General features: G+C 36.8%; 1 protein-coding gene across 6 annotated transcripts in view; it reads left to right on the top strand.

The window, feature by feature from the left end:
- The window catches only part of LOC124615286 (E3 ubiquitin-protein ligase Nedd-4), a 211,034-nt gene extending 199,336 nt beyond the window's left edge, over positions 1-11,698 (top strand). For all 6 annotated transcript variants that reach the window (XM_047143053.1, XM_047143055.1, XM_047143052.1 and 3 more), the window contains exons 17-18: positions 409-578; positions 8,816-11,698. In XM_047143053.1, coding sequence (XP_046999009.1) covers positions 409-578; positions 8,816-8,918 — 273 coding nt within the window. In that variant the 3' untranslated portion in view covers positions 8,919-11,698. The remainder of the gene's footprint in view (positions 1-408; positions 579-8,815) is intronic.
- Positions 11,699-12,567: the final 869 nt, after the last annotated feature.

The raw sequence follows: 12,567 nt of genomic DNA, 5'->3' as shown, positions 1-12,567 counted from the left end.
CAAGTTCAGCACAGTATAAATGCAGCAAAGAGAGGGACAATATTATTTTCACTAAATGTTTGTACATCAGTATATTCAGCATTCCATTTCAATAGTAAAGTTGGATTCTCTTCTAAGATAATAGATCTAATTCGTTAAATTCACAAATTGTAATGATATTAATATTTTTCTGTCTGTGTTGCGCGCACACACACACACACACACACACACACACACACACACACACACACACACACACACACACACACACGTGTGTGTGTGTGTGTGTGTGTGTGTGTGTGTGTGTGTGTGTGTGCGTGTGTGTGGGGGGGGGGGGGGGCTTTTTGCATATCCCTTAGCATACCTATGTCTTTCTTTATTGTGCCTATTTTGAATTATGACATATTGACTGATATTCGCAATTTTCAGGTGGTGCTGTCTTTTAATAATGAAATGAGAGCAAGACTTTTACAGTTTGTAACTGGTACATCCCGTGTTCCAATGAATGGATTTAAAGAGTTGTATGGAAGTAATGGTCCACAGTTATTCACTATAGAAAAATGGGGCACACCTGAAAATTACCCACGTGCACATACATGGTGAGTTACAGTATTCCAACTGTGCTTTTGATATTTTTTCAAGTTTGAAGATAAAAAGTTATTTGATTTCTGAAAAAAAAATTTATTACTTTCACGAATAATCATCAGAGTTTAGGCACATTACTTATTTACTTGCCAAATTTTGTTTACTTGTTTGGTCTGGATATGCTGTCCCTTGATTGTCTTTATCAATCTGCCATTAATGAAATGACACCTGTAATTAGTAATAATTATTGTCAGTCAACCACTACAATAGTAAGTCACATGAAATGGAAATGAGTGTATGGCATTGTTGGCTAGGAGGCCCCTTTCGGGGAAGTTCAGCCGCCAAGTGCAAGCCTTATTTCATCTTATTTCATTCGATGCCACATTGGGCGAATTGCGCGCTGGTGAGGATGGGGAAAGGGGGGGGGGGGGGAGGAGAGAGAGAGAGAGAGAGAGAGAGAGAGAGAGAGAGAGAGAGAGAGAGAGAGAGAGAGAGCACTTCTGGAGTGTGGGATTATGATAATCAGTAGCAGCCAACCATTCACTTGAAACAAGCCACCTGTTAAGTGGTGTGGAGGACAACTTAGAAATCTGGCATGTGGAAAAGAAAGAGGAAAAAACTGGACTTTCTGGAGGAACTAGAAATAGCTAATTATGAGAAGAAATTCAGCAACATTGTTAATGTGCAAAAAAAATGACAGTAGAAAAAGATTTTTAACAGCATGTTTTGATTTTTTTCAGTGCAGTTGAATAGTTACAAGTATTTAGTATTTCATCAAAGTAATAGCTAGGGATAGAGCAAATAAAGCCTTTAGAAATACCAAATAAAGCCTTTGGAAATACAAAGAAAAGTTGGGCATGCACAACGGTACCTTGGGCGTAGCAGCTCACAACTACCCCAAAAAACAGAAGCATCAAGTGGCCACTCTTAGGACCCACAGCTGAAGAAGAGGACACAGCCTGCTGCATTGTTTCAGTGTGGGAAGTGGATAATATTATCTAAGACAAGGACCCTTAGTCCTGTGTGTTTATTTTATTTAATAAATGCCACTGTGTGTGAAAAGCATCGGTTCTTGAAACATGTAGTTGAATTGTTAAGTTCAGTTAAAGTGGTTGACTGCAAATAGTTATTACTAATGATATTAATTTATTTTGCTTCAACATCTAGTTCTTTTCTGCAACAGATTCTTTTTGATTAATACATGGGAAAAAAGACAGGTATACACTCGTAAACACACACATATCCATCCGCACATACACAGACACAGGCAGACATTTGTAAAGGCAAAGGGCCCAAACTCTTTGCCTTTACAAATGTTTGCTTGTGTCTGTGTATGTGCGGATGGATATGTGTGTGTATGCGAGTGTATGCCTGTCCTTTTTTCCCCCTAAGGTAAGTCTTTCCGCTCCCGGGATTGGAATGACTCCTTACCCTCTCCCTTAAAACCCACACCCTTTCGTCTTTCCCTCTCCTTCCCTCTTTCCTGATGAAGCAGCCGTTGGTTGCGAAAGCTTGAATTTTGTGTGTATGTTTGTGTTGTTTTTATATATAAAGTTGCTTCCTTTCTTTTCATGTACAAAATCTTCAGCTGCTACTAATTCCAAAGATTCTTCTATGTTTATGATGTGCTTTTGAAACAACTAATTAAGATTACACTTCAAGTTAAAAACTTTTATCTCTCAAATACGAATGTGCCGAGTTAAGTTATGCTTGAACTTTAAATGTTGTGTCGTGTATCTTTACTTTGCCAGAGCAAGAGGACTACATGCATATAGGTTACAAATTTTGCCCAGGGAGCAAGTCATAACTTTATTTTTTACACTGATTTTTGAATGTACAGTATTGTCACAAGTTCTAGTGCATGCATTGTGGCCTAATGGTTACTGTCACTGGCTGATGTGCTGCAGGTCACCACCACCAGCAGTAATTTGTTATCCAGAATTTATCATTTCTGGAAGATTCTTGAAATACCTTATGTTTGTATGAATAACAGCATCTACAATATTCAATGTATATAAATAGCTGTAATTTCCGTTCAGGGGATTACTTCTGACCTGACTGTACGTTGGTGCCAGTTATAAACATGCATGCAGTTCTAGGAGTCATGCTTCACTGGTGACTCTACCTTAGAAATTGGACTTGAATGTGGTTTCAATGGAACATTGTTTGGCGGCAACGCTGGGTGCTTTGAATCTGTATCACTGTGCTGCAGTTGGGCAACATAAGAGCTGCTGCCTACAACCAGAATACAAACATTACATTGTTCCTAAGATCCATATAGTCAGGAGACAAATGAATTCCAAAGCAGCAGTAAGTCAGCTGCATGTAGGCATCCCTCAGTGTTTTCCATTGACGCTGGTCAGAACTTGACAAAACGACTGAAACGATTTGACAGTCACCAAACTCAACAGGTGGGAAGACATGATGTGTTTGGCAAATGTGTACTTTTATTTGTGCGGCATGCCCAGCAGTGCTTGGATAACAGTGAAGAGAAGTTCAATATACGGGATAAATTCCAGGCTGAATTGAACAATATGTTAGGTGGCAATCAACACCAAGTCCGCTTAGCAGAACAACAATTGAACAATTGAAGAACAGGGCCCACCATCATGGTGAAATGACAGTTACACATACAAAATGTTTGGGCCCTATGCAAACATTATGAATCCCAATATGACAGAAGCCAACAAAATATCACACTTGATGGAAAGCGTTGCAGAAGACATGTACCAATCATTTCTTGTTATGGATGTCACAATGACAGAGGAATTTATCAACGAATAAAGGAAATGCAGCAGAAACCAGTCAGACGAGAGAGGTATGACCGGCTAATGAATGTGGTCCCTGTGGAAATTGTGAAAGACCAACATGAGCTCACCTTTCACATATGGCAGTAAGAGAAGTGATTCAACAGTGCATGGCAATCAGAAGTGTCGAACAAAGTACACAAGAGACAGCAGCCTTCAATGTCTAGCTGATAAGTCAGGAGTTAACGAAGGATGTTGAAGAAGAGGTGTATCAGTCTTTAGCACCAGTCTCCATCACCAACTGAATGTGCCAGATAGAATGGAGTCGGCTGACTCGTACTTCCACCATAACCATCAAACAACCATCGCAGCTACGAACAACTCTTATACAAAGCAGAAAGTCCCAGACACGGAGGACAAAGAACAACATGCCAGTATGTTTCCTCAGTAGATGTTCTGGGCATGTTGTACACTAATGCAGAGAAAGAAGGCGAGTTTTTGACGATAGTAAACCACCAGACATTAATCATGACAACAGTTCTGTTCTTGCCATTCAGCTGCAGATGTCCATAGTCAAACTGTGGGACAAAGCCCATTGCTGAGCCTGGACAAGGTCACTCTCCAATATGTCATAGCTGTTCCCATTACTGTACAGCGTTACCAGCCACTCACCTAGCTGCCATCTTCATGAACATTTGTCAACTTTTCGGCCTCCTTTACTGTTATGTTAGATGCTTATAGTCTTCAGCTAAGGAAGATTGTTTTGTGAAAAGTATAGTTGCCACTCACCATGTAGTGAAGATGCTGAGTCACAGATAGGCACAACAAAAGACTGTCAAGTGAGCTTTCACCTAACAAGACATTTGTTGGAAATAGACCCCCCCCCCCCCAACACACACACACACACACACACACACACACACACACACACACACACACACACAGTCTTTGGCTGCTGAGACCAGACTCAGTCTGCCCTCAGCAGCTAGAGACTGTGGTCATGTCAGCGAAGGCCTTGTTGGCCGAAAGCTCACTTTCTGTCAGTCTTTTTGTTGTGCCTATCTTCAGCTCAGCATATGTGATGTATGGTGAGTAGCTACTATCCTTTTCAAAATATTATTACATGCCATCCTGGTTTCCCATAGTTCGGAGACCATGTTTTATGATATGGGTGCAATAGTGTTAAGAGTCACAAATGAGATGCCAAGCCAACATGAACATCTATTACAAGAAAAACTATCGCAGACAGAACACATCCCTTGGAATTTTTCTTTTTAACAGAATTTAGTTACATTGTTGTTCTTGGATATGGCTTCATGCAAGCCTCACAAGCAGTCTTAAACTGTCGGAGATTCGAGTTTTAATATTAATGAAGCTGTTACAAGAAGCACACAACAAAAGATTGGGGGCAGCTGAACCAGTCTGGGAAGTGAAGCAGAGTTTCATCAACAAAGAATGGAGAGGAAACTCCTAATGAACTACCGATATGATGTGGCGAAATGCAGGAAGATCTGCAGCGGATAGGCACTTGGTGCAGGGAGTGGCAACTGACCCTTAACATAGGCAAATGTAATGTATTGCGAATACATAGAAAGAAGGATCCTTTATTGTATGATTATATGATAGCGGAACAAACACTGGTAGCAGTTACTTCTGTAAAATATCTGGGAGTATGCGTGCGGAACGATTTGAAGTGGAATGATCATATAAAATTAATTGTTGGTAAGGCGGGTACCAGGTTGAGATTCATTGGGAGAGTGCTTAGAAAATGTAGTCCATCAACAAAGGAGGTGGCTTACAAAACACTCGTTCGACCTATACTTGAGTATTGCTCATCAGTGTGGGATCCGTACCAGGTCGGGTTGACGGAGGAGATAGAGAAGATCCAAAGAAGAGCGGCGCGTTTCGTCACTGGGTTATTTGGTAACCGTGATAGCGTTACGGAGATGTTTAATAAACTCAAGTGGCAGACTCTGCAAGAGAGGCGCTCTGCATCGCGGTGTAGCTTGCTCGCCAGGTTTCGAGAGGGTGCGTTTCTGGATGAGGTATCGAATATATTGCTTCCCCCTACTTATACCTCCTGAGGAGATCACGAATGTAAAATTAGAGAGATAAGAGCGCCCACGGAGGGTTTCAGACAGTCGTTCTCCCCGCGAACCATACGCGACTGGAACAGGAAAGGGAGGTAATGACAGTGGCACGTGAAGTGCCCTCCGCCACACACCGTTGGGTGGCTTGTGGAGTATAAATGCAGATGTAGATGTAGACCGAGGAACAACATTGATGAACAATTGCCAATCTGTCAGTTTTTGTAAGCTTTCAAATCCGGAGTGGGGGAAAGACAGACCAATCAGTCTTATCGTAAAATACTGCATCAGCACTGTGGATTATCCACCAATTAGCCAGTCTGTCACCAGCTGAATGACACACTCTGGGAGCACATGGAGATGATGATGCAAGATGACACTGAACCTTCACAGTGTCCTTAGTCCTGTCCTGTGGTCCTTGTAAAGGGTGAGGATGACATATGGCAATCCTGTGTTGATTACTGCTGACTGAATAAAATCTTGAGGGGGGGGGGAGGGAAAGTCTACGTATTGGTGGCTATTGATAATGCCCTAGATGGCTTGAAAGGAACAAAGTATTTCTCAACTATGGACATGCAGACAGCGTACCGGGATAAGCTGCTTCCACACCTTACATATCTTTGCTATCTGGATGACATTCTTTTTTCAAAGGTTTTTGAAGACGCTGCCTTGATGGCCTTTTTGAAAAGTGTTCAGACTACAGGTATCTGATTAAATCTTAAAAAATGCCTCTGCTTTGCCCAAGGAAAAAAATTCTTGTGGCACCTAGTGAGTAGCAACAGAATCCTTCCTGATCCAGGGAAAATAGAAGATTTCAATGATTTTCCAAGGAACATTCATGATGTATGTACTCAAGCTACCAGTAATTCATAAAGGACTTCTGTAGCATGGCACATCCCTTGCAATAACTAATGCTGGGTGTTGCTAAATTTTCCTGGAAAAAAGCACAAGGAGAAAGATCTTTCCTTGTCTTTAAGGAGTTGCTAACATTATCTCCAGTCCTAGCATTGTCTCATGAGAATGCTGAGACAGACCTTCTCACTGACACTGTTGGTGTAGTTGCAGTGCAAATTCACGAAAATGCTGAAAAGTTGATTGCTTATAATTCTAGAGTACTCTCAGTCCAACATGAACTCTTATATAACCAAGAAAGAGTGCCTTACAGTTATTGGGACTTTCAAGAAGTTCCAGGTGTGTTTATTTGGCAAACCTTTTGCTGTTGTGTTGGACTACCACACCATTATCTGTGATGACTGACAAGCCTGAATAATCCATCAGTTCATCTGGTGATATTTGGCTCTGATGTTTAAGGAGTACGTCATAATGTTACACAAAAGCAGACACAAACACAAGGATGCCGACTTGGAAGAAAAAAGCCAATTGCAACCACAAGGACAAGGGGAAAGAAATGTTTCAAATTAATGACTTTGGCCATATCTCACCTGGAAGCACAGAGGAGAAGAAAAATGAAAGAGCGAGTTGTATATTTAAAAATGTCTGAAAATGTAACTGAGAGGGTGAGGAGCTTATTGACTGTGAAATTCAGTTTATTTCTAAAATATGTTTAGGACAATGGATACTCCAACATTACAGGATATTAATTGACATTTGTAAAACTTGGGATAAATCATCTCACTCCGCAAGTATGTTGCAAGCATTTTTGAGATCAATGATGTTAAGTATGAAACACATATTTACGTTTCTTTCTGGACGCACTGTGAATTTACACATGGTTGTTGAAAAAAGTGTGCTTTTTTAACCTTGGCTTGGTCAAATAGAAGAGCTAACTCCTAGGAACCCAGAAGTGGTGGTTAATCTCGCATGTTTCTGTATAGCAAGCAAACAGTAATTAGATGTTGAAAGCTCTGTTAGTGACAAAAACAAAGGAGCATTTTAAGATTTAGAATCTAGTTACATGCCAAAGTAAATAAATACAACTAATGGCAGAAAGATGGCATAAACAAAGCAATACTATAACAAAGTTTATCCAAATGTATGCCAGCTACTTTTTAGTTTTTGAAAAAATAAAAACGGGGAGCATCGCATCTGTGTAAACTGTAGAAAATCAAATAAAATTATGGTGAAAGGTAATCACCCATTGCTTTTTACAGATCATTGTTTACTTAAACTGTAAATTGTCTGTATGTTAAGCATATGAAATCTTCAGAATCGATTTTTTTCTTGTTGATGTTGAAGAGGAGAGCTGCAATTACACTTAGCTTGTGACATATTAAGAGCAATTCCATTTCAAGAAAGTTCCATTTAGATCATCAAATTCAGCTGCTGCCAGAACTTCACAAACACTGTTTTTTGGCAAAGCTCAAGAGCATGGCAGTGCTTTGACAGCAATAAAAGACAACCTTACGAGAATTTCTTTTGAAGTCCTACTATGGAAGAGAGACTTCAGTGGTTCTAGCCCTATGTAGTGTGGAATCGTGAAGCTTGATTATGAGAAAGGACAATTACACTGTCGAGCAAACTGAAGAAAAACAAAATTATTGTATTTTAGATACATGTGACAAGTTGAAAAATTGGTCCAATTTTGTAAAATATGTGATTCTGGATAAAAAAAAAATCCAAGTAATTACTAATCATGAGAATGAGATGTGTCAGGATAACTGAATGTCAGTGTGCAGGAGAATTTAAACATTTTACTGACTACTAGATAAATGAGACACCAGAGACATCAAATAATGCAGAGTTCTGTTTTTTTTTATTTGTAATTAGTGTTTATAACTGTGATGATAGTAAAGAGTTCATGTAATTGGTGGAACAGTTTACAGCAAATTCTTGCATGTTTTCTCTATTGACAAATGTGAAACTTTAACGCCCCTAATTCTGTGTCACTTCATATGTGAAAGGGTATTAAGTGTGCTGTGTGTGAGTTATGAAACACAGGAATCACAAAAACTTGGATGTATGAGGTATTATTGTATAATATTTTGAATGTTATTTCATTTGTATTATAGTTCCATTTTTGGTAAAACTTGAAATTTAGTAGATATTAATTTTATATGAATTGAAACATGTATTTCTCAAAATATTGAATTTGTAAGAGTGATCTTGAAACAGTCAGTTTATTACCACATCTTAAAACGAACTGTTACATAGAGAATAAAAGTGGCCATACAGATATACAAAATACAATAAAGTGAATAAGAGAATGCGTAGGTAAACTTTAAAATTTTAAGTTTTAATGATACATTCTTATTCTTTAATGTATTGTCTTGGATTTCACATATTTTTACAACCCATTTTATCCTTTATGTAGCAATTGGTCTGAAGATGGTTTAACCAGTATGGTCATCAAAATAAAATAAAAAAGCAACTTTGATTGTTCAAACATTAGCATTTAACTGTCAGTCACTGAGATTCCATAGGCATAGTGTCTAAAATTATTGCATTTTCTCTTTCTAGTTTTAATCGTTTGGACCTGCCGCCTTATGAAAGCTATCAGCAGCTGAGAGAAAAATTAATCAAAGCAATTGAAGGGTCACAAGGCTTCGCTGGAGTTGATTAAAAATGTCATATGTAGTTGGGTGATCAAGCAGTGTATGATACTGTACATAATATATTTTAAATCATTCACATTTTCCTGAAAATCCAGTACATCAAGACAAGTAGATTTGTACAGCAACAAAATTTGTTATCTCACCTGATTGTGGTGTGAAATTTCTTTTGTGCTTTTTAAATGTAAATATTTGTGACATTTTCTTTAGTTTTTAATGTGTACATACTGCATATGAGATGTGCCAGAGTTGTTATATGAACCTGTAATTTACAAATTCAGCTTTATTACTCATAATTTGACTGAAAATAAGGTATTTTAATACATTTCCAGAGACGACATTTTGTAGTAAATGGCTAATGACCTGTTTAGTAGTTAATCTGAGGGTTTATATCATCTTGAAAAATGGATATATCAAGAAATAGGTATATACAGAATTTTTGATTGCATAATACCAGGCATCAATATTTTATGAATCTTTTAATGCAAGTTGACCTCCCTCATGTTTCATCTTGTAAACTTTAATTTTTTAAGAAAAGGTAAAAAAATCAGGGTATTTGTAAAAAAAAAAGTGTAAAAATAGTGAATATAATTTTTAGTAAGTTTTCCTGGTTTTCTTTTATTCACTTTTGCTCAGTTTTTGAAGCAGAAAAACCAAAAACAAGGCTGTGACATGTTTTATTATATGTGAATATGAGACATCTGTACAATATATTATCAAATGTAGAAAGCATCATGAAATTTATATATAAACTTTCCTCCTGTCACTATTCCCACCACCATCACATCAAAGTATTTGAATTCTAATAATATTAAAAAATGTAGAACTAGTTAAGTAGTATGACACATTTGTTATTGAGGTCTTTCACTGTGTCATATGTCCTTTTCAGCTGGTACCTGCGTAACAAATGCAGAATGTTTAGATTATGAGCTTAAAGCATTTATTAATCTACTGAATTAAAGAACAGATAATACTCTAAAAATTAAAATAAACAGTAAATGACTCATGAATTCTCATAATTTTTTTCTGATGGCTGTATTTTAAGAGAGAAGAAATAACTTCACATTAAGTACTGTAAAAGTGAGTAGCAATTTACCCTCAGATTAACTTACGTTCTGCATAGTAGTGTCTTAAATACCATAGCGGATGTGCTATTATGGTTACAAACTGTGATGACTAATGGTGATATTTTATTGGATCCCTTTTACTTCATTATTGACTTCTTGAATGTCTGTTCCTATCTGAAATTTGAATGACAGACACACACATGGTGTTTTGTGTATATGTCTTTCATAGCAATACAATAGAATTCTGATGCCACAGTTCTAACTTATCATATGGTTTGTTGTTTCACTGTATTGTTTGTATTTATTCCCATATTGCTCAAATGTATTATCAGACACAAAGGGACAAGTTACTATTTTAAACATCTTTGCCAGAAGGTATAACAACATATGTTTAGGTTAAATATAGGTGATCTGTGTTAATGGGGTTCCAGTTTTCTTGTGTTCTCTCCATTTCTTCCGCTTCAAACGAATATAAGTACTTAAAATGTTAAACGCATCTTACCTAAATGCATAAACAAGCAGGACTGGTTGCTCCTGTATAAGGCAACTTAAGTTTTACTTTTTAATTTATATTAAAGCAGGGAAAACATCAAAAGTTTGTCAGCCCATAATTAACTACCAAAGCATCTGATTGATACTATCATCACTACTAACAAAAGTTCAGTTCTTTAAAAACTAATTAATTCTCAATTCATTGAAGAGAATAAATGCAAAATATAATATGGGTTACATGTATTACATGCAACTGAACACAGCTGTTAACATTTTGTGCACTCTTTGCAACCAATTCTAATCTCCAAAATATCTTATCTGTCACATCACGCTTTGTGAAAGCACTAAAAGTGAATTCCTGTGAGAAAAACAGTTAATCACAACACATTTTGTCATAAAAACACAATTTTGTGTGTCCTTGCATGTTATTAAAGTGAATATATCCCAGGAAATAGTTTGATTGGATAGTGAATTTGTGTTCCATCCATTGCATCAATGATTTGGGAAAACTGAAGCATCCTCAAGAAAAAGATGTCAGTGGTTGAGGAGGAAAAAGTAACTCTTGGAAGAGTTGACGTTGTGCACTTTTGTTTGTAAGAAAAAAGAATTGGTAGCATTAAGACAGACTGAAGTAAATTCTGTATGTTCCTGAAGTGTTTTTCTCATAACAACATTAAAAACACATTATTTTTTTGGCATACATTAGTTTACAGAAATCTTTGAGTTTCCTCTGTCAATGTTTTCTGCTATTTTTGGTCATGTTTTTCTTGAAAATAGTAATTAGTTTATCATGAAAAGTGTTATTTCAGCTGATTCTGTTAAGCTGAAAACTCCACAAGAATTATTATACCATTCCAGTTGTGCACCCCCTTTTTTATGACATTGTTTTCTAGACTGTATTTCTTTGCAAACCTGTACATCTCGATTACAAAGATATTGTTTTAATTCTGTGTCAACAATCTACACTACAAATATTGTGATCAAAATATACACTCAGTGTAATGTTTGAATTCTTTTATGAATCATTACTTTGTAATGTCAATAAATCTGATGAAAATAGATGGAACAGAAATAATACAATATCTTCAAGAGCTGATTGTCAGCCAAACAGAAAACATGCAATAAACTTTACACACAGTGAAGTGTAAAATTGGTAAATCTGTACATTAAAGATATTTTCAAGATGTTGACTTCAGGATTGCAGATGATTAGTAAAAGACATCAACGCTGTATTTCTGAGTGTTTATATGTTCGTTTTATTTTGTTTGTACATGCATCACATAGAAAGTATTGTCTGGAATAGGATAGAGATTTCACCAATTTACATACTGAAGGTTTTCGTTTGTCAAAACTTGTCCATGATCACAACTTGTCAAAGATTGTGAAGTTGATGCAGATGTAGTCAAAAGTCTTATCTTCTTTGAAGAACAATGGGTGATTCAGAAGACGACATATTATTGGTGACAGATACATCTCATATAGGGAAAGTTTGGAATTTCCCACATCCCGTTAGTAGAAGATATAAAATAATTTGAGAGATAAAAGACATTCATTCTGTTTGTTATTTCTCATCATAAATGTTGTATGGTGAGTCCCCATATTTACAGATTTATTTTATGACTTGCACTGTTTCACATTTTTAGTTTTTAATTATAATTAGGGACCTGAAAATGTAGCTTTTATTTTTTAAAGAAATTCACAACTTTTTCCTTTAATGATTAGATATACAAATTTAAACAATTATCATGCACTGTGCCTAAAGATGAAGTCTTAGTGCCTTGAAAAAAAAGTGGTGATTGTGCAGTTTTTTGGCTAGAATGTTTGCTTTTGCAAAACCTTCAACAAGTTCTTTTTACAAAATAGTCTTTTTTTTCTGTTTTGGCTCTATTTAAGCTTTTGATGAAAGGATAAGATACAGACAGAATTTGGGGACACGGTAAGCAATTGTATAATAGTGCAAGATGCTCATAAAAGCAATGTAAATTTAGCAATTAGTGACATTTCCAATTTTGTAGGGGGGGTGGGGGGGGGGGGGTGGGGGGGGGGGGGGGGGTGGGGGGGAGAAATGGGCAAAATTAAAGATAAAATAGAGTGCAATATC

Source organism: Schistocerca americana, chromosome 5, assembly GCF_021461395.2.
Source record: "Schistocerca americana isolate TAMUIC-IGC-003095 chromosome 5, iqSchAmer2.1, whole genome shotgun sequence".
Lineage (NCBI taxonomy): Eukaryota > Metazoa > Arthropoda > Insecta > Orthoptera > Acrididae > Schistocerca > Schistocerca americana.
This window is presented reverse-complemented; position numbering and strand designations above follow the sequence as displayed.